The sequence below is a fragment of the Xiphophorus maculatus genome, chromosome 6, assembly GCF_002775205.1.
Source record: "Xiphophorus maculatus strain JP 163 A chromosome 6, X_maculatus-5.0-male, whole genome shotgun sequence".
Taxonomy (NCBI): Eukaryota; Metazoa; Chordata; class Actinopteri; order Cyprinodontiformes; family Poeciliidae; genus Xiphophorus; species Xiphophorus maculatus.
In genome coordinates this window covers 15,264,048-15,286,287 of record NC_036448.1, presented here as the reverse complement: position 1 = coordinate 15,286,287, position 22,240 = coordinate 15,264,048, and the positions used below count along the sequence as shown (strand labels likewise).

The window sequence follows — 22,240 nt, the reverse complement described above, 5'->3', positions numbered from 1 at the left end:
TTGGGCAAGAGTATAGGGTACTAGAGCTAAAAGTGGCAACTTGGGGGTCACCAAGTCTCCATATCAATTATTAGAGGTCAATTAAATGCATCCAGGTCTTTGCGAGTGATACCAGAAGAAGGCATTTCATGTCTTACTATCAAGTATGAAAATGTGGAGTTTACTAAACTCTGCTGGGATTTATCTTGAATGAAGAAACAATGATGGAGCTTTTCTACAACAAGCACTCCAGCTGGGTTTGGTGTGAAACACAGAAGAGAGTAGAAAAGCCCTTCATGGCCCTCTGCACAAAAGCATCTTGTCCCTCAGTAGAAAAGCATGTTGGAAGGCAGTGCCTGTGTGGCTCCTTTCCTCTTCCAAACAGGAAACAGAATGGATGGCAAAAAATGATGGTGTTCTAAGCCAATAAACTGAAAATGCATGACTGGGTCTTTCAAAATGGTCAAAAAACAGAAAATCAACCTTCTTCCAAGACTATCAGAATTCCTAACCCAGTCTTTGCAAGCCCCAACTTGTGAAATGTTACAGCAGAAGAATATCTGCTGTCTTATTATAAAAAAGGGGCTGCACAAAGCATTAAGAGAATATGTATCAAAAATTGTGATAGTTGTCTGACTTTATTAAAAACTATTAATCATTTAATTTTTCCTCCACTGAATAAATACAAATCAACATTTTTTTCCCTCAATTTTCCAATGTGAGATTATGCAACCGCAATGAAAGATTTGAAGGGTTTAACACATCTTCACCAAATACATTATAATCCAAATCTACAATAATCTCCATGGATACTTATTCATTATGAAATTGACCATGTAGCTGCAGGGTTGAGCAAATCAAAGAGACAACCAGTACTTGCTGTAGAGTCACCTCATCAGTCCTGATAACAATAAATTAGATAACGCTACAACAGCAGGAGCTGGTTTTCTGTATGTGTCAGAAGAAAAAAGTATTTTTTCTGGAGGGTTTCAGTTCTGGGGTACCTGTTTTAGTCTCTCCTCCGTCTCAGCAAGAGCCACACCTTGTGATTCAGAAGATGAAGCAGGCATTTGTGGGTTGCTTGGCATTTGGGTGGGATCTTGAGGGCCCGCTCCACTGTTCCCCACAATTGTCTGATCTTTTATTTCCATTTTCTCTGTTGACTGTGGACAAGGCGCCATGGGCACTTGTTCAAATGGGTCATGCCCAGGAGTCTGACTGAGTCTTGTGGAAGGTGATTGGCCAAATCCATCTTCAGAAACTCCAGGGTGTTTTGGTGTGAGAGAGTCTGGATGAGGAAACTGCTCTCGAAGCCTGGTTTGAGGAGGTGAAAAGGGATCTTGGCCTACTCCTGGTCTTACCATAGGTCTGTTATGCACATCAGAACCAGGCCTTGGGGTCCCTGGAGGTTGGGCATAAGGATCGTTAACCATTGTTCTGTGGGCCCCTGGCTGTGAAAACATGTCATTACTTCCTATCCTAGATGGTCCAGGTGTACTAGCAAATGCTTCTACTGGCCCCCTTTGGCTACCTGGTGACTTAGAGAATCTTTCTCCCACAGAGGGCCGTGGAGTACCTGGTGGATGAGCAAAAGGATCCATTGAGTGGGAAGGGGACATTCGTTGTCCAATGTGGGGCTTATGAGCAAACTGGTTCATCCCACTGGGACGAGGAGTAGCAGGAGCCTGTGAGTAAGGGTCGGAGGACGGACTGGACGAGTTTGATGACTGGACGTAGTTGTCATGAGGACGTGGGGTGCCTGGTGGTCGAGCATATGTTTCAAAAAATGGTCGAGGTTGAATGCTGTGTTCATTCATGGAACGCTGGTTTCCTGCAGGCTGAGAAAAAGGGTCTGGACCTGGCTTGTTGGGACCAGGGGACTGGGCAAAGGGGTCATAAGTAAAATGATCTGGCCTGGGTGTGGATGGTGCATGTGCATAAGGATTTCTAGACATTTGAGGAACTGGTCCTGACTGAGAAAATGGGTGCCCCTGAGGGTGATGCTGACCCATTCTAGGTGGACTGGTGAAACTGTCATTTGCTGATGGTCTTGGGGTATGCGGAGGATGTGCATATGGGTCGTTTGGTTGATTTTGGGAGAATCTGTCAGTGGGATGTTGACCTGGTCGGTTGAAGGCATCCTGAGCCTGAGGAGGGGGCATTGGTGTTTTAAAGAGAGGAACAGCTCCAGATTCATTACTTCCAGGTATTGGTGCAATTAGAGGCCTTGAGTAAGGGTCAGACAAAATCATCCTATTCTGGGCCATGCGCTGATAGGCATCATTTCTTATCATGGGCCTTGAGTATGGGTCTCTGCCAGGAGAACCCATTGGGGATCTTCCTTGAGCCGCTTGACTGCCCCTGGGTGGTCCTATGGGTTTCAGAAAGGGATCCATTTCTCCCGTAGGTCTGGGTGTATCAGGAGGTTTGGCATAAGGGTCATTGCACACTGATGTAGGAGAACCAAATGATTCATGTGCTGGAGAGGGTCTTCCTCTGTCTTGCGGTTCTGTCAAAGAGGTGGGTGATTTACCTGACTCCACAGACATTCTGCGACATGAATTTGGTCCGAGAGGCGGTGGTCTTGGGGTCCCTACCATTTTGGCATATGGGTCCCATGGAGAAGATGGTCCAGAACCAGACGACCCTGGTGAGAAAACTTGCGGAGACTGAGGCTGGGACGATGGACCAGATGGAGGGGGAGGGGGCGGTCGCACAAAAACATCCTCTGAAGAACAAGATGTTGGGTTTGCTTGTAGTTGCGGCCGTGCAAAAGTTTCTTTTGAGTTTAACTGCTGCATCGGGGAGGAGCTGCCATTACTGGGCTGAGAGGCTGGACTCTGGTTACCACTGTTGGTACCATCTCCCTCTGATTGACTGGTTGTCTGTTGTTGCTGTTGTTGCTGCTGTTGCTGGAGTTGTTCATTTTTTACTTGCTCCAATTTCTGGGTAGCTTCAATCTTGGCCTGTTGCTTGCTTTTCTGCCTCATTTGCTGTCAAGACAGAACACAGAGAGAGAGATAAGGAGAGATTAGATTTCAACAAAGATGCAGAATTTATTCTCATGCCAAGAATGAACTGGACCTACTAACCACCAATGTCATCACGGTTAATGCGAAGGATAGTGCAGATGTTTAGGAAGCGTTAATAAACGACCACTTCTTAGCTGTCTTTATATAAAGTGGACCTGGCGCTGCATTCTCTGACTTCATTGCATACACTCTTACCTGTCTAAACTTCCACTCTTGTTCATGCTCTGACTCTTTTGGTTTCAAAGGGTCTTTAAAGAGGAGATCTGTGTCTAGTGGTATGTTGGGATCAAACACCTCAGGGGGATGTTGCTGCGGATGATGCCTCTTCACCGTCTCATTCGACATCTGGACTTTGTTGATGCGCAGGGCTGCTCGGTTGTCTCTTGCCTTTTGCTAAACAGCAAAATCAATCACATTGACAAATGCAGGCGTCACATAAGTATTTCATAACTATGGGTCTGACAAAACAATTTTCTGTAGAAAATGTGTAAATTGTATATAAATTAAAGCACAATGATATGGTTCACACAATAAAAGTGTTTTAAAAACCAGTTTCAATGTTGTACAGTAGTAATTTTAGATATAGTAGGTCTTTACTAAAATGTTCTTTACCTAAAAAGAAAAAGGATGTTTGCTTTTTCTTTGAAGTTTTATATAGTTTTCCACCAAACTATGGCTATTTTTTCTTTCATTGTTTTTGTTAACAACCATAGACGAGCAAAGACACTAAATTGACATTGCTATTCAGATTAATAAATGCTAAATAAAACAGGAGGTAGTTCTTTTGAACACTTTAATTTGCTTGCTGTCTAAACAAAATAAGCAATGCTTCAAGCAAAGGTTACAAATACCATTTCATGTATCACTCCTGGTCTACACACACCTCTGAAAATTTGCAGCTCAATTTTGCATCAAGCATTGCCATTATAAAACCATTATATACCTGATCATTGTGTATGAGTTTTTCTGGGTTGTGCAGATATTCTTTACTTAAGATAATCACAAATATGTTTTATATCTCAGATTCAGCAGTCTATATATTTCTTAGTATTAATATAAAACATCACATTACAGATTAGCATTTATATTCCAATATATTTAATAAAATCAGCAGGATTATGAGCCCCTATTGACCAACATGGCTGCCTAAAGTGACACCCTTTTGGCAGGCATAATGTGTTAGACTTACATACTATAACCTTTTATTGTAAACCACATTGGGGCTTTAACAGTCTGTAGGGCTGGATCCTGCCCTATACATGTCCAGGACTGTATAGGGCAGGACTAACCCTGTGGTGGTTATAAGAATATCTGAAATTAAACCGCATGAAGTGGGAATTTAACATGTGAAACTGAACACCTACTTTTATTGGAAGAAGCAACTTATTTTAAAAGTAAGTGATGCAGTTTCTCTGTTTGGGTGTCTACATCAACATCCTAGTGTATGCACCACTGTCCATTTATACTAAAAATAAAGATTAATGTGAAGTTTTTAACATTGACTTCTAAGTAAGGGCTGCATAATACATCTGATCCCTGTTCTCACAATTATAGATTAAATTAACATTAGTAGTTAAATACCAGAACTAGCATAAATCAAATTTTTTATGACAATATTTTTTCCAAAAGATATTTAAAATTCAGTAAGATAGTGAGAGGCAATGACTGTCAACATGTCATTTTGCTTTTTATAGATGACAGGACAAATAGCTCATAAAAAAGGAAGCATACTTTCTCTGCTTGAAACTATCCACTTTCCACTTCAGGCATCAGAAGCCAGTGTCCTGCGTGTTTTGGATGTGTCCTTGGTTCAACACACTTCATTCAAATTATTGGTTTATTAACCACAGACTCTGCTCAATTCAGCCATTTAAATCTGCTATGGCAATGTGCTATGTGAATGGATTACATCTCAAACATGCGGGATTCTGGCTCTTGAATATTGGAGCTGAACACCTTTAGACAATTTGCAAAATTACAGAAATCTACTTTAAATCCTCAGCTATAAAGGTGAGTATGAAACGCCTTCAAGGTCAGTAGAAACATACGGTCGCTAAGAGACATTTACAGCAGTTTCTCTATTCAAACCTCAAAAGTCTGAAATCGTGAAGGTAAATGCACTAGATAAAGCACAGTCTTAATTATCAGGGTAAACTATTCCAAAAATCTAGCAATTTACTTATGCTGAAGATAAGCAGTTTTATTGGTCTCTTCTAAAGAGTCTAAAAGGTTTGACTGGATTATTCACTGCACTGTCAAAAACCAGAAGGCCAGAGACAGGAAAGGGATTTTACCACATATGGGGCCCTGTCTTGTGAGCTAGCTTTCCTCCAAAGTTTAGCAATTTGCTTTACTCTTGTAGACCAATCTGTTGGAAGAACAAAGAAATTAAATGCAAATTAAATAATGCAGTAGCAAAACATGCTCAAATAAAAGAAACTGAAAAAATAAATAAATAAATCTGGAAAGATAAATTAAAGCTTCTGAAACAACTACTAACCTGGATATTCTTCTTTAAGGTTGGGGAAATTGATATTTGTATATAGGACGGGCGCAACAGTGGCAAGCTCCCCTAGCGTTTCCTCCTTCTCCCACTTGAGTGTGCTCCTTTGGGCGTTTGACATGGCTTCAGTTTCCCCATCAGGCAAAGACCCGGGAGGTGGAGGGCCAGGGCCAGGGCCATGGGTAGAAGTTGGCCAAGGACCAACTGCCTCTCTGGCCATCTGATTAAATTTACGATCCCTGCAACAAAAAGAACATCAGCTCAAGAAATATCATTCAATGTCAGAGACAACAAAATAAGAACTTTATTAATAGCAAGCTTTTGTTACCTTGGATTGTCAGTGAAAGGCATACGGTTCAGAGGGGAAAAATTTTCTGGGATGCAAGGTCCTGTTGCGGGATTTGCAGGGAAGCGTGGGTTTGGTCCCCTCATACCATTGATCATTGGCATCCTTGGAAACATTGGGTTACCTACACACACAATAGACACAAATATGAAGCATTTATTGTTTTAAAAACCTTTATGTGATCCTTACATTCAAATAAATACAAGATGACTGGATAGCGTACCTGCATTATGATGAGGCATACCAGTGCCAGGTGTAGAACTGAGGGGTCCTGGGACCTGAGGGTGAGGCACCTGTGGTGGAGGTGGTTGGCTCGTGCTCGGGCTAAGGACTGCAGTGAAGAGATCTTCCACATCCTTGCCCTCCAGCTCTGGAACAGTGTGGCAAACACAATGTTGCGCATACCAGTAATATACCTAATCTAAAAGATCATCAAGTAAAATTTCTAGTCTATTCTTCAAACTCATTACCTACTTTGTGTCTGAGAAATAACTTACTATAAATATATTAATAATATTATAACATTGATTTGTTTTGGTTCTCTTTCTTTGCTAAACCCTGAACTGCACATGTAGGTGGGCAAAAATGTTAAAGTACCAACCTGGAATTTTGTAAAATTTGCTGAGAATTGATTCTGAAAAGGAAGCAAAATCATAAAACATCATTATTCAACTTGTCACTAAAGATTTTATGAATCAAATACTGCAAGTGTTTATGAAATTTCAGAGTTAAAGTAAATGTCTACCCTGTGTAAAATGAACACACAAAAGCAGCTGTTTTTGAAATAGAAACTATGCTAACCACTAATATGGTTATGGTTGGTTTAGAGGTTATAGTGATGCTAATGTTATTTTCAAATGTCAAATTCACAATTCATAGATCCACATTTCAAAGAGCCTTTCAAGCCATAAGATTAGAAAGCATCTTAAGGAAGAAAAGCTGCCAGTGCTAATGAACTTATGATATTTTTTTAGTCTCAGAAATTTATCTGACAGAAAAATCCTGATTAGACTCAGTTTGATGTGGAAGGTTTCTAATTATCAATTGTGTGTTTTCCCACTGACCATCAGTGACCATCTTGTCTAGCTCCGGACTAAGAATGCCGTCCAGGGGTTCTTCTGGGATGGTTCGAGGCGTCCTTCGGCCAGTCTGAGACTGGGGCGCTACTGGGGAGCCATCTGCAAGTGGCCCAATGTCCAGTCCAGCTGTGGAAACACAGACAGACAAACAAAGAAAGATGCAACACAAAGGGAAAAAAAGTCACCACAGGTGTTGCTTTTAAATGAGTCAATGCATGAGAACTTGTTTAAGTAGAAAGGCAATTGAAACTAAACAATTTAAAAGTCGAGCTTGGTTTTTACAAAACATCTTAACACTTTTCATGTGATGAAAAGATTGGTTTTGAAAATCATTTAATAAAACTTGCATAATGAATTTATGCACTGTAACTCACAGGAGCGCTTAAAATTAGAGATTGCCACAATTTTAATTCCATAAATAGCCCACAAAATGTACTGCATAGCTTTTTGTCAGGAAGCCAAAGGCATGAAGATAGAGGCCTTTTACTGCATTCAGAAACTAAGAACGTTTGTCAAGGCCCTTCTTCACTCTCTAGACTGCTCATTTTTGAATGCTAGGACACCCTTGTCAGTTTTTTTCCCCCATTTTGAAGAAATCTTCTTTGAGCCAGATATGAATTCATGAGAGAATATTTGAAGGCTCACGATCACAAAGACTGGCACACCAAATACATTTGGGCAAAAACTAAAGGTGTGTTAGACAGATACTAGCAGCTCATGAGTGTTATTGCAATCTGAAATGGCTGAGAGAGAGAGGAAAAAAAGAAAAGCTAGGTACGGTGTCACTGTAATATTTAAACATGCACACCCAAAACAGAGACACACACTGCAGGAGAAATGCACTAAAGCAGAGAACTGGAGGCCAAAGCACCCTTACCAAAAGGAGGAGGTGAGCTGTCAACCTTGAACGGGCAAAAATCAAGACCTACAAGAACCCAAAACCAAGTAAAATAAAATGGTGAAGACAGAATAAACTAAACAAAAATATAAAAACCAAAACAAACAATTAAAATGAGGCAATAAAGAAAATCACAAAGGTGAAGAAAGTAAAATAAACATGTTCCCTGAGTATATTTACATATAATAAGTAGTAGAGGATTACATAAACCCATCATAGGTGACCAATAATATATTCTGTCACTGTCACTGCCTCTGAGATATTTGACGCACCAGAGTCACCGCTTGGCTTTCCGAGCACTCCCAAGATGTCTGCACCAGTGTTAAGAACATCAGCTAGATCAACTAATGGTTCCTCTGTCGTCTCTGCAGATGAAGGAAAAGAAATAAAAGGAAAAAAAAAGGAAAACCAAAGTGTCACAAATAATAAATGATGATGAACTGACATGAGGGATCTTGAGCTGCTTGTTGTCACGTCACATGTAGAACTTGTTGTTGATTAAACCTTGGATGAACTCAAATTTTCAAAAGCCGTTTTCCCCCAAAAGAGGTCATAACAATATTTGACTGAGATATTGTATTTTATATCATAAAAATGATATAAAATACAAAATAGGTTGAAGATAGATGGCTGAGCTCTACTGAAACAGCGAGTCACACATGTTGACAAAAGGAGTTAACAGCTTCAGTTAAAATGATTGAAATCAAGTCATAATTTTTCAAAATGGTGGTGGATAGATCAAGACTGAAAGGGGATCACTTAAAATAATAATAAAAAAGCTTCAGTTGGAATTCAGTACCATCAAGCATCCTTTGGTAAAGTCCACAAGATTAAAAAAACAGTAGAAACATGATCATCTTAATTTCTGTTCCTTGCAAAAAGTTACTACTTAAATGCTACCATAAAATTAAGGTTGTTTCAACTATTGTCTGCTCAAAAATTGCTCTTCATTTTTGCATGTAGAGAAACCTTTAAGTAACAGTCTAAAAAGACAAACATTCTCTATTCTTGACTAAGTAATAATTTATTCTCAGAAAAAAAAAGAAACGAAGTAAAAAACCAAAACTGAATAAAAGCTCCGTGACAGGAGAGCTTTTATTTTCTTTTAGACAAATGTTCATTTTGGTTTCTAGCTTCATGTTCTGTACAAAAAGCTAGTTTTTGTTGTTGTTGTTGTTGTTTTTTTTTACATCACCCATTAAAATAAATAAAGAAAGTCACATTAGAACAACAAACTCAAATGTATTTTACTGGGATTTTATCTGGTGGAGCAAAATAAGGTAATGTATTATTTTGAAAAATAGAAAAAAATTGTTTTAAATAAAAAGAAAACAAATAAATAAAAATTGGAAAAGTTATGAGCGCATTTGTATTCAGCTCCCTATTCTTTGATATCATAAAAAAATCCAGTTCAACCAATTTGGTAAATTATTACCAATAATTTATTAATTATTATAAATCTTAGCATATATCCAGCTGTTATTTGAAGGCCTCTGAAACTTGGCATTTGGTCATTGGGGATCCAACAGCATCACAGAGATCAGGAAACACAGAAAGAAGGTCAATGGAAAAGTGGACAAATATAAGGCAGGGTTAGGCTATCAAATAACATCCCAAACTTTCATGATTCCACAGAAAACCAACTGATATATGATTCGAAAATGGACACAGGTTAGCCCAACTGTAGACCTCCAAGTAATGACTGTTCACCTAACTCTACAGATGATTAACCAGATGCTTTGGTCAGAACAGACCAAAATTCAACTTTGCCAGCAAAATGCCAGCATAACATTTTGCTGGCATAAGAGCAGCAAAATGCCAGCTGTTATGCTGTTATGCCAGGCATTTTGCTGGCATAACAGCAAAATGCCTGTGTGGAGGAAAATAACCCTGCATATTATTCTAAATATCCCCACACTGAAGGTGGCAGAATCATGGAGAGGGGATGGTTTTGTAAAGGGGGCATGTGAGGGGGAGAAATTGGACCCATTTAATGGGAGGCAAATCTTGGAAGACAGCATATCAACAGCTTCAAAACACTTAAAAACTGGGCTTTATGTTCCACCAGTACAGCACAGGTAAACATCCACACAGAGCTATGGGTGACAGCAGCTCAGTCAAAGTCCAGAAGTAAATCTAATGTGAATTTGACACAAGCTTTGTACCTGAGTGACCTTGAGCTTTCTCGCAAATAACAAAAAAGAAACATTCCTTCTTCACATGTGCAAAGCTGGTAAAAACTTGAAATTGTAACTGCAGTGAAAGGTGGTTCCACAATCACTTTGTAAGAAAACATTTAATCGTGTTTCATTTCCACTTCAAATTATGCATTAGTTGGTTGAGCAAATAAAATCCCAATAAAGTACATTAAAGTGTGTGGTCATGATGCAATAAAATGAAATAAGTTCAAGCGTTATAAGTAATTTTGGAATGCCGTGTATTTAGGAACAGAGGAGAGGAATTTGTAATCAAAAACAAACCATTTTCTTGATATATTCAATATTTATCCTACAACATTGCATTCACTGCGTGAATTACATCAGAACTAATCACTTGGAACAAAATTATTGTTTATACATACGTGGTGCTGCCGGCCTGGAGGAAATGGATGCTGCTGATGCAGTTAGCAGCGGGTCTGATGTTGAATCCAAGAAGCCTGCAGTGGGCTGCTTCCTCTCCACGTAGCTTTGCCCGTCCTCCAGCAAGCCTGATTCGACCCCCTGCTGTCTACTCTGCTTGCTTTTGTCCAGTAAGTCCTTACCAAAGAAAGCCTCCTGAGAAAGACAACAAACAGGACAAGTCAATGCCATGTCGACGACGATAAATACCATAAGAGGCAAATGATTATTTAAAAAGATGAGACTGACAATACAAAACAGAAAAATAGCTGGAAAAAAGATTAATAAATGTGGCACAATAGAAGTAAAACTAAGGTAAAAAGATCAGCACCATTTTTTTCCTGGTCAGTATAAGAAGAAAGTAACAAACATTGTTCTGCTGTACTGCAATACACAATGACGGCCCTTGACAACTGAACTGAAACTCTAGACGCAGCACACTTTTTAGCAAGCAGGTCAAGTAGAAAATATATATGGACCACAAAAATGAAATTATAAAAATGTATTCATTGATATTTTAATAAAAAATGAATACTTTGTCTTGTAGCCTGCATTTACAATTTGAAGAACATTTGAATTTGCGTCGTTTCCGAAAGCCCCCGCATCAGGGAAAAGATTCACCCTAAAACCTATACATATATCTGCCTCAACCATTTGTGGTAGTGGGGTAAACTTGGATCATTTTTGAATTGTGGTCAAAGGCTGCATATGACACATCTACCCCCAGGCTGCACTTTGGAGAGCCTTCCTCCAAACCAACAGTCACATGGTTCTGACCCCTCAGGATCAGCCTCCACTAATCAGCAACATCCCAGCTATCCTCTGCAACATGGAACAGTGCTCACTGCTGCACTGAGACGGTAAAGCTCGACGTGTTATCTCAATAATTAATGGAATCTGCTTCACTGTGTAAGACTTTTAGGTTTTCTCCTTAATGTGGTGGGATAAAGAGTGGCAGTGACAGCCACCACTGGCTTAATGCACATCACCTATCGAGGTTTTGGGCAACACAAAGTGACACTAAGATACTGGCTGGGGACAAGCAGCCATCTACAGTTAAGCCTTTGTATGTCAATTCACAAGAAAGAAAGGAACCATTAAAAAAGTTATGATAGTAGACAAGCATATTCTACTCAGAGATACTTTATGATGTTCCATCTTTTCCAAAAAGCCCACAGAGGGGGATAAAGTGCATACTGGCAAGTAGTTTCAATGCAACTTACTATGCTTTCCCTGCCTTTCCCAGGGGTGAAAGAACAATTTTCAGAAAGACATAGCTCAAAACAGACTGACTTTTTTCCATAAAACTGTACATTTGAAAAGGAAAACAAACATTAAATTCACTAACATTAAAATACCGATTTTATCTAATTCACATACTAAAACTCACATAATATGGAATGCGTTGCTTATTTTAGCAACACATTCCATATTACACGCACATTAAACTACAACTGAAAACCATTTCCATTAAAAAACAGATTAATGATATGAAATCCAACTCTGGCTACATGGAGGCATAAACAAGATACAGAGATTCTCACACAATGATAATCTTGAGTTAAGAAAAACTACCGTTGTTTAATGTATTTCCCAAAAAATGAATGAACTACTTGATTTTATTGAGGAACACAAAAGCAACATTATCTCTGCCACGACAATTATGTATGGATTATTACAGTTATAATAATCATCATCATCATCATCATCTATATTTTTATGTAGTTCCAATACAGAAATATGGAAACATGGAAATTCCAACATCATTCCACACTCAAATAACTTATTTCCCATAAGATCTGAAAAATGGGGCAGTAAATATTCAAACTTGTCTAGACTTTGTGAGACTGTGTAGGAGCCTTGTACATGAACACCAGCTAAATTTAGCAGGTTCAAAAGGCCTTTGTGCAAAATGTGATACGTTTTTCAACATTAATCTGGAAATGTTGGACAAAAACTTGGACAGAATAGATACAAGTAAGACAGGACATAAAATCCAGGTCAGGCAACATAAGTTAAGAAAGTAGCTTTTGGGACCAAAGTAAACCTTTCTTTGTACTGCATAACAGTCCACAATTATGACACTTACTTGTAACAGATTGAAATATATAAAGAGTTAATTGAAAAGAATTAGACTAACAACTAAAATGACTAGCCACGCTCAAATTAAGCATTTCAAAAACTAAAATTATAAACCGAAATGAAATTTGATTTTAGTCAAAAACAGGGCGAGTAGAATTTAAAAATGTGCAGTCAAAATTAATACTGGCCAGGCATATAAACTGATAGCTTCTTCATTAGTAAGGCTTTCTACAGTTTGCTGTTTAACAGACATGCTGCAGATTAAAAACAGTGCTGGTTGCTGCAGCTTGACATTCCAAGCCAGTCCTCTACATGTTATGAATCGTAAATATCGTTAACAGCCAAACGTACATTTACTGTGAGCAGGGAAAAGCCTGAGAAGTCAGCTGACCAGCAGTGCACAATAACATAGAATGAGAACATGTGGCTCTACCGTCCACCTTATGCAACTGGAGAATATAAATATATTATATATTTAAAAGATTAATATATACATATGTAATACAAAGATAAGTGGTAGATATAACCATTTTTTTAAATAAACCATTACACAGTCCAGATTACTGACCTGCAGATAGGCTGGAAAAGCTTCTTCCAGTTTGGTCTTCTTCTTCCTGTAGCGCTTCTTTATCTTTTCTGGGACCTCTTGTCCAGAGGGCGTCTCATCCAAAGGAGTATTTGGCTGGGCTTCTGTCCAACCTGAAAACAAAACATTATTTTAGAAATTTCTGAGTTCAACGACACAAATTTAAATTATATGCATAGTTTTGGTGCACTGACCTTCATCTTTACAGATGGGATTCTCTGACACAGAGCCAGACGAATCTTTTCTGCAGAGGGATCGCTTTGCTTTGCTTGGACCTTGGCCTGGCCGGCTTCTTTGACGGACCATGAACCCCCCAATGCCTGATAAGAAAATAGATTTACTTGCAAACTTAGATTTAAGTGCAATTTGCCATTTCAAAAGTGAGGCTGACTAGTTTAAAGCCTAGCCTTTCTCTGTCTCTGTTAAGTGGCAAAATAATGCAGGCTTGAAAACACCAGACAGAGCCCTCTGTGCATCTGAGGCCGTGAGATGGCAGCACATCTCTGCAGCTACAACGCTGGGCATGTACTGCACCATTTTATGCTTCAGGAGAGCTGTCTCCTTGGATCAGGTGCCCTACCCGGTCGGTACGGTTTCCTCTTCCTCTTCTTGACGCCGTCGGCCCCTTTGGAGTCATCTTCCGCTGGCTCTCGCTCCAGGCTTGAGTCAGACTTTGTCTCGCAATCAAGGAGCTCCGCCTCTGTAAGAGGTAGAGAAGAGATGATTAGTGACAGCCCAGCAGCTGAGAACACCTCAGTCAGGCCCCTCAAAACAGTAACGGGGTCAGTTTCATCCAAACCCCATTCTCTAAAGCAAGATATTCGCCTGATTGAACTTCAACTGCACAAGTTCCAAGAGTGAATATCTTTCTATTAAATGTACACTGATCAAAATAGACCAAAGACTACTATAGTAAACAAGTGAAATTTAAATTAGTTACATTGAGCACATGCTAATATATCAGCTGCTTTTATCACGTGATTATTTCACACAATGGTTATTGCTAGTTGAACATTTGTCAAGCAGATAGTTACCAACACCACAAGGTTATTACTAAAGAAGCTGGCTGTTCACAGTGTGCTTTATGAACATATTAATGGAAAGTTGAGTGGAAGGAAAAACTTGGGCAAAAAGTTGCACAAGCAACAGATTTCGCAACATGAGGACTGGGAAGCAAAACTCTAAGAGTTTCTGAGAAATTCATAAGGTGTGGACTTGTGGGTGAAATCAGAACCTTAACAACAAACAGAGTACAATGGCCAAGTTCCTTTTGTTAAGCCACTCATGTAGCAGAGAAAACATGCACAGAGCTCCACTGTCCTCCTCGAGTGAAAGTAAATTTTACCTTCATTTGAAAACAAAGTGAAATTAGGGAGGTATGGATTCCAAGTTGCTATCAGACGTTTAAATTTATGATGTTTCAACAGGCAGTGATGATTTCAACACCACTGCGTTTTGCCTAATCCAAAGACAGTGTAGCTATTTACCACAAAGCTTTGTGTTTCCCACAGCTTTTGTGGTCAGCTTTGCGGAAACTGATTTTATTTTTCAGAAGAACTCAGCACCTGCCTCCGCTGTCAGTAATACTAATACTTACTTGCTTTAATGACTACAATATCATTATGCTTGATTGGCCAGAAACTCATCAGACTTTAACATCATAGAGAACCTGAGGACTCCCGTCACGAGGAAGATTTGAGACACCAGAACCAATACTCAAAATAAACTGAAAGTTGCTATTAAAGGTACCTGGGCCTCCATAACAGCATGGCAGTGCATCAGTGTGTTCCATGTCACAACACACTGATGCAATACATAGACATACTGGTCATTAGGCCAATATTTCTGTATTAAAAAATAGCTTCTCTGTTTTCTATAATGTTCTATTTTTGCTAGACACCAAGTCATGGATCTTCTTTATTTACAAGCTATGAATGAACAGAAATAAACAATTGAAATGTATGCCTCTCAGTGGAAGAAACCTTAAGATTAAATTCTTTATTTGAATTACCAAAATATCCAAATTTTTGAAGATATTTAATTTCCTAAAATGGGTCGGTACAACAGGATTACATACAGGTTGTATGAGATCATAGATACCTCTGTTGTCCTCCATGTCTTCGTCTCGAGACATTTCTGAAAGAGGGTCCATGGGGGCCTGAAGCACTGCCACGCTGTTCTGGTTAATGATCTTCAGCTTTAGCTTTGGTTTGGGTTTCCGTCGTCGTGACGCAGCAGCAGACAAGCTCTGGAGCTGACAAAGTCCTGACTCTGTCAAACAAACACCATCCTGGGTGTAGGTCCGAGACAGATCTGAACAGAAAAACAGCAAAAAAGGTTAAATACTTCAAAAATAAACATGCATCTCTTTTGGATTGCTTTAAACTTACCAAAATCTTTAGCTTTGGAAAATGTCTGTGTCACAAGTAGTGGCTCAGTGATCTCTCTTGTCTTTGTTATAACTGCAGCAGAACCAAAAGCACACAAGCAGTTCAGTAATTTAACAAGATAATTATTAAACATGTGGCAATAAAAACACAACATATTTGCTTTAATAAAAAAAAAACCATTGTGCTAAATCACAACTCTCCCACCTTTTGTGGTCTTAAATGTTCGGCACATCGTGCAGTCGAAGCTGCTCTCTGCCGCCTTTTCTACATCATCTTCTGAATGAAGATTTTGACAAGAAGCATGAAACCATCTGCAGAGAGGAAAATTTCAGATAGTTTCCAGAGAGTTAGTCAGGGTTCTGCATTCCTTCCATGACAGTTCTGCAGGAACAACACAGACCTGTCACACTGGCGGCACTGAACAATGATGGTGCCCTCGCTGTAGTCCACCAGGCAGACTGGGCATGATGTAAGACTGGCACAGGGAGCACACTGTGTGTAATTATTTTGCCAGTCACACCTCAGTCCTGGAGTGGTTGCACCACACTGAGTGCAGGACACACACCTGCAGGAGATGGGAGAAATACAATGGTTATTTAGTCCAAAGAGAATAGAGATAAAAACAAAAAAACAATATGAGGTCACATATTTTAAATTAAACAATTATTTTGTTTAGCCTTAAAGAAAGCACCACAAAAAAAGTCATAAATTGGGAAAGAGTGAAGTTCAGGAATGTGACTCTGCAAGGCACCAGTTCAATTCTAATTTAAAAGATTTACTGCTTGAAGCCCATTAGAGCACAATGATCAAAGAGTTACTCACCACTTGCACTTCCAGCTGTCCTTAGGAACATTCTGCAGAGGAGGGTCCAGACAGTATGTGTGATAGCTGATGTCGCAGTCGTCACACAGCAACAAGCGGCCAGGATCTGTGGCTTGCCCACAAGCCTCACACACCGTACACTCAAGACATCGCCAGCCTTTACTGAGCACCACCTTGGTGATCTGTAAACAGTAAAGCAGTAACAGACATGGGAAATGTAGTTTCTGCCCAGCAAGTTGTCTTTTAAGATCTTTATCCTATAGAAAATAGGAAGTTCTCTATTAAGAAAGGGATGGAAGTTCAAATCAACCAGAGATAGAAGTCAAATATGGAAGGACAAAAACAAGGAAGGAAAGACATTGAAGGAAAGTAGTCAAGACATGAGGGCGTGAGGAAGTAAACAGAAGGGAAACAAGGCAAAAAGAAAGGTAAGGCAGAACAACAAGGAGAGAGTAACAAGGAAGTAGATGAAAGAGGGAAAAAAAACTATACCTTTATACCGACACAGAAGGGATGGTAGCACTGGCCACACTGTACACAGGCCAATAGACGTCCCTCTGCACCGAGACCAAAACTCCCACAAACCACGCACATGTCCTTTAAGGGAAGACAGATGTGAGTAAACTGATTTCAGTGCAATGACCGAGTTGTGCCAGTAAGTTTCAGAGGTTAGAGTAAAACAATTTTGATTATTTCTAGTGTGCTGTTGGGAAAAAAAAATAAACTCCAGAGGCCAAACTTTTAAGCAAACAATTTATTATGAGGCCATTTAGCGTGAATATTGAAATTCATGGTCAGGAATTTCAAATGAAAATCAGAATGAGCACAAAAAAGATGGGCACAAATACAAACCTGTTTTAGCGTGAAACTGTCATTGCTGGAGAAAATTACGACAGTGTTGTGCATCGCATTTTCCTCCTCTTCTTTGAGTGGGTATTGTGTTTCCATTGCAGTGATCTGCAAATAAGAAGGAAGAAAAAAAAAACACAAAAAATTTACATATAAATGGGAGGGCACAGGCTTTAAAAATATTTTACCACTGTCAAATAAAACTGTGCAGTACATGCACAACCTTTGATATGAACATCATCACTGCTCATAAAATAGCTATCGTTTGCTGAACTAAGTATTTAAACAATCTCGTAAAGATCATACCCCAGGGTTGATGCTGGGACTCACTCCGTTTTTCCCTCTGGCTCTGCCCCGTCCAGCTCTGCCCGACAGTCCTGCTCCTCTCGGCCTCCTCCTACCAGGAAAGCCTGATCCTCGACCCTGCAGATGAAAAAATAAAATAAAATGGCCAATTCAGTCAAACCATGCAATTATAATTCATCGTCATACAAACTCAAAACGACAGTCCCAAGCTCGGTCTGATTGCAAAGTCTGCTTCTTTTCTGAAACACCTTTTTGGATGCTGAATGCCCAATTCGTTTAGCTAAAGGTGCAAATATTAACCAGGATGCTTCTTCTGCAGAAGATTTGCTAGACAAAAAAATATACAATTTCTTAGCTAAACAGCTCAATTTCTAGTTAATTTAAGAGACTATGCATTGTAACTACTGAGGTTTGTCAAACTCGGACAGCATTATATATGCAAATTGTTATACTGAGAATTCAGTCATTGACGGGACAAAGGAGCGACTGGACACTTCTTCAATACATATTTGCACTGCATGCTAAAATTACACATTTCACAGATTGACTGAGGCAATAATGGTTCACGAGTGATGTGAATGTCATGGTGAGGGGATAAAAACAAAATTTATTTATGATGGGTGACACATTTAAATCAATATTAAACACTGATATTACATATTGTATGGTTCCAAGAAAGCAAACCTAATTTTAGCTTGACACCACTCTGTGCTTCTGCATTCAATAAAAATGAAGGCAGCAACTGTTCTTCAAATTAGAACTGCAAAATATTTACTGGATCTTCACAATATATCAAAGCCATTGTTCCTACACAGCATGCTACATGTAAACAATATTGTGTAGGAACAACGGATGTTTAAAAAAAACAAAATCTATGTTTCTGCCCTCAGCCCTTTATGGCCATTTGTTACAATAAACTACTAAGGTTCACCATGAGTCTGTGGAGGTCTCTCTACAGTAGCTGGTCATTATATATGAAAGTAAACAAAAAAAGAAGGGGGAAAATAAAGAAAAGGAGGAAGAGTGGAAAGAAAGGAGGAAGAAGGAAGGAAGGAAGCTAAGCAAACTCAGTTAAGTTAGACTAATAAGCCCACTCTGGCTAATTAACCAGAAAAAAATAGCTGGTAGTGTTATTCTGTAAGGTAAAATAGCAGAGCACATAATAATAAGCACACTTGTTTACAAATGTTCTACTAGATTTAGCAAGCGTTAAACCTATAATTTGCGCTATTCTTCTAACACTATGTACTTTCTCTTAGGAAAAAAGGCAAATCACATATAAGTACATGAAACCTCTAATCCACCTTTTAATCACAGTGAACATCAACACATTCAATCTATGTGGAACTAAAATAAATGCTACATCCATTATTATAATCATGTATCCGTTTTGACTAAATCAGTCATGCTTATAGGTAAATTAATTTTTACATTAAATTTTAGCATAAATACCGTCTTTTCATTATATTGACATAATCTCATACACACCATATCTAATGACATAATGGCCTCTAAAGCAGAATTTCAAATAAAATCTGGTGTCCTCTGCCAGAAACTGAAAATGGTCTTTTAGCAGGATAACGAGTCAAAACAGCAAAAATAGTTTATCTGACATAAAATCAACGTTCTTCTATTGTCATCTCAGTCCTCAGATTGAACTGCTGGTTTTCTGTAGGAGTTAGGTCTGACAAAAAAAAAAAAAAAAAACTGAGTTAAGAGTGAGTAAGTCACATGAGAAGGCAACCATTGCTAGGTGATTTCTTTTTCTAGTTTGTGGTTTTAAACTGTTAGAAACGACAATCAAAATTCTTGCAAACAACAATTTGAATGAATACTGGGTGACCGTTAACCGTCATTTGTATTCAGTAGTAAAATAGACCAACACTCTTATTGCACTTTGGGCTCCCACTGACGACTCAACATCCCTTTTCCCTGACATGATCACCGAAGGGAAAGCTGTTGCAACAAGTCAAGCCTGCATAACTTCACAGGTAGACAAACCTCAAAAGCAAGCTCTGTCCATATTGTTCCCCAAATTACCAGAAACATCATTCATTTCCACCACTAAACTGTACATTGAACACATTCTGGCCGTAAAAGCAATGTGTTTTAAAGCGTATCAAATTTAAGGTACAAGGAAGCTCAAGATATATCCTTCAACATTATGCAGAAGCCACGAATGAATAAAAATTTAAATCATAGTTAACACAGTATTTTTCTAACATTTAGCAAAAAGTGGCTACGTAACACACCATAAATGAATGCATATGTAATGCTGATAATCTTTTTTGTTGTTGTTGAATCTCGGTTGTCTGAAGTTCCTCGATCTACATGTCTGTTAGAAAGTGACTTCATAATACAGAGCAATTAAGAAAGTGAAGGCAGGTTCTTCCTGAACAGGTTGCACAATGCCTTTGGCAGATTTTCCACAGTGGTTTGAAAGTTTGACATGACTGTAAACTTCCATCTGCTTGAATCTCCTAAAAATCTTTCCTAAAAAACATTATTGGCCACATAGTTCAAATGCTCTTTTTGACAACCCGATTTCATTTAACCCTGAACTGGAACTCTCACAAGGGCTTTGGTAAAAGGTTAAAAATGAAACCGTCTAAAATCCACCAAAAATGTTGTACCATTCTTACAGTTAAACACTTTAATTAAAAAAAGGCCTTAAGGTTTTCTCAAGCTGTATGAAACACTAGCAACACAGCACTGCCCTGTCCCACCTGTTGCTGCACATTGCCAGGCAGCTGTGCTGAATGAAGACGCCAACAGATTTACCAACTTTAAGAAAAATGTCAACATGGCTGTTTGGAAAAAAAATCTGACTGTTATAGATAATACAAAAAATGATTAAACCACACTTGGCAAGGTATGAGCAGAGCATGCTTGCTAAGCAGCCAGCAGAAGACTGGCTACTTAAGTAGGTAGCCCAAACAGAAACTAATACATACTTCATATATTTGTGCTATATAGACTATAAGGTCTAGTATAGTACACAGGAAAAAAATTCTGTGCAGTCAGCACCTGAAATGTAAAATAATTTTGAATTGATATTCATAAGTTACTTTTGCTCCTGCCTTTGTATCAACATGACAAATAATGTTACGGTAATTATTATAACCGTAACAATGACTTTTCTGGTTTTGTCAGTAGCATGACACAACGGTATTTCCCCCCCCCTCAATGCTGAGTAGAGATACGTAATGAGTGTATTACTCTTTACACTTGTTCAAAAAGGAATTACAGAAAACACAACAGTGTATAGTTGACAAAAGCAGTCTGAATTCAGTGCTAAAGTGATTATATAATATTTTGTGAAAAACCTAATACTCTTGTTCACTGAATTCAACTCCAATATGACAAATATTTTAAATCTTCTTCCTCACATTTTTAGTAAACAAAATTTCTTATGCCTTTTCTTACTCCAAAGTGTACATCATCATTTATTGTTGGCTGCATTATAGACCAGTGAAGCTCAGGAATACTCAGAGAGCGAGCATCACAATAAAAACGGTCAGAGAGGGCAGCTGCTGCCCTGTCATCTCTGGTGAGCCACTGTATTTACCACTCTGATGCTCCAACTGGGGCTGCCATAAGACTGCCTGGTCCTTGGGTCCCAACCCTCTGGCTGGTCTGGTGACCAGGAATAGGGTGAGCACACACTGCTATGGGGGCTCCATGCACCCTAAGGTAAGAAGGGATGGTGAGAGGGTGAGAGAGAGTGAGAGAGAGAGGAGGGAGGGAGAAGGGCGACAAAATGCAGCAACTTAAAAACAAAGCCGGCAAAGAAACCAAAACATACAAAGAAAGATGTTAAAGAAATGTGGTGAGGTTCTCATGTAGTAACTTTAGATTAAGTCGATACACATTCATTTAAGGAAGGATCTTACAAGCCAGAACATCTACAAGTTATTAAGTGATATGAGTTAAAGCTAATCCTCATTTTCCATGCGCCTAGTTTAAAGAGCAAAACTTGGACAAGCAAATGTGTTAGTTGCAGTTTGCATAGAAGAATTTATTAGCATTAGCGTGGCATTATAAAGTAGAAAAGGGTGGGAAATAGACCTGTTACATGTCTTTATGGCAATCATATGTTTGGCATGCTGTCAAACAAGCAGCTGCATTCGCACAGCAAAACATCAGCGCATTAGCCATGCTTGACTGAAGAGTCTGATTTATGCTTTTTAGAAAAGATTTTCCCATACTGGGTGTAGTAAATTAATTTGAGCCCTGTAATGCTTATTTCAGAGTTAAGATATACTACCGCTAGAAAAAAAAAACCTTTATTCAACTAGCTCTCTTGCACTTGCGTCATTTATAACATATAAGCAGCCGATGGCACAATTCAATTCCAAATATTTTTTGAGAAAATTCTACGTTCTGTATGAGGCAGACTTAGGACTCCAATATCAAAATAATCTGAATATTTGGTGTTTAATCTCCCTCAGCCACTCATAATATATTATGTAAATAATAAAAGTAATTACTACTGCTGTTTCTGAATTAATGGATGTTCATCCTAAGTCGGACAATGACACAATGCATGTTTATGACATGATCATGAGATGAATAGAGAGACAGATAATGATGATGTTTGAGGTGGATACCAGTAGGGAATGTTAGCAAAATATCTTCAATCCACAAAACCTCCATCTCCTTTGGGGATTTACAAAAAGAAAAAAAGACTGCCCTTTTCGAATAGTTTTGAACGCAGTGTTACAAAGGGAGTAGAAAAATAGCCACTTTC

At 38.8% G+C, this 22,240-nt stretch overlaps 1 protein-coding gene across 8 annotated transcripts in view; it reads right to left on the bottom strand.

The window, feature by feature from the left end:
- The window catches only part of kmt2c (lysine methyltransferase 2C), a 75,590-nt gene that overhangs the window by 19,661 nt on the left and 33,689 nt on the right, over nt 1-22,240 (bottom strand). For 4 of the 8 annotated variants that reach the window (XM_023335885.1, XM_023335886.1, XM_023335888.1 and 1 more), the window contains exons 15-37: nt 21,059-21,178; nt 17,491-17,607; nt 17,188-17,292; nt 16,828-16,932; nt 16,336-16,517; nt 15,914-16,078; nt 15,718-15,824; nt 15,514-15,585; nt 15,224-15,436; nt 13,704-13,823; nt 13,318-13,443; nt 13,106-13,236; nt 10,419-10,611; nt 8,110-8,202; nt 7,817-7,864; nt 6,925-7,065; nt 6,462-6,494; nt 6,084-6,230; nt 5,843-5,984; nt 5,512-5,753; nt 5,306-5,379; nt 3,207-3,404; nt 984-2,972 (exon numbers count right to left, since the gene is read on the bottom strand). In XM_023335885.1, coding sequence (XP_023191653.1) covers nt 984-2,972; nt 3,207-3,404; nt 5,306-5,379; nt 5,512-5,753; nt 5,843-5,984; nt 6,084-6,230; nt 6,462-6,494; nt 6,925-7,065; nt 7,817-7,864; nt 8,110-8,202; nt 10,419-10,611; nt 13,106-13,236; nt 13,318-13,443; nt 13,704-13,823; nt 15,224-15,436; nt 15,514-15,585; nt 15,718-15,824; nt 15,914-16,078; nt 16,336-16,517; nt 16,828-16,932; nt 17,188-17,292; nt 17,491-17,607; nt 21,059-21,178 — 4,863 coding nt within the window. The remainder of the gene's footprint in view (nt 1-983; nt 2,973-3,206; nt 3,405-5,305; nt 5,380-5,511; nt 5,754-5,842; nt 5,985-6,083; nt 6,231-6,461; nt 6,495-6,924; nt 7,066-7,816; nt 7,865-8,109; nt 8,203-10,418; nt 10,612-13,105; nt 13,237-13,317; nt 13,444-13,703; nt 13,824-15,223; nt 15,437-15,513; nt 15,586-15,717; nt 15,825-15,913; nt 16,079-16,335; nt 16,518-16,827; nt 16,933-17,187; nt 17,293-17,490; nt 17,608-21,058; nt 21,179-22,240) is intronic. The other 4 variants (XM_023335891.1, XM_023335890.1, XM_023335892.1 and 1 more) reach the window with 4 other exon arrangements.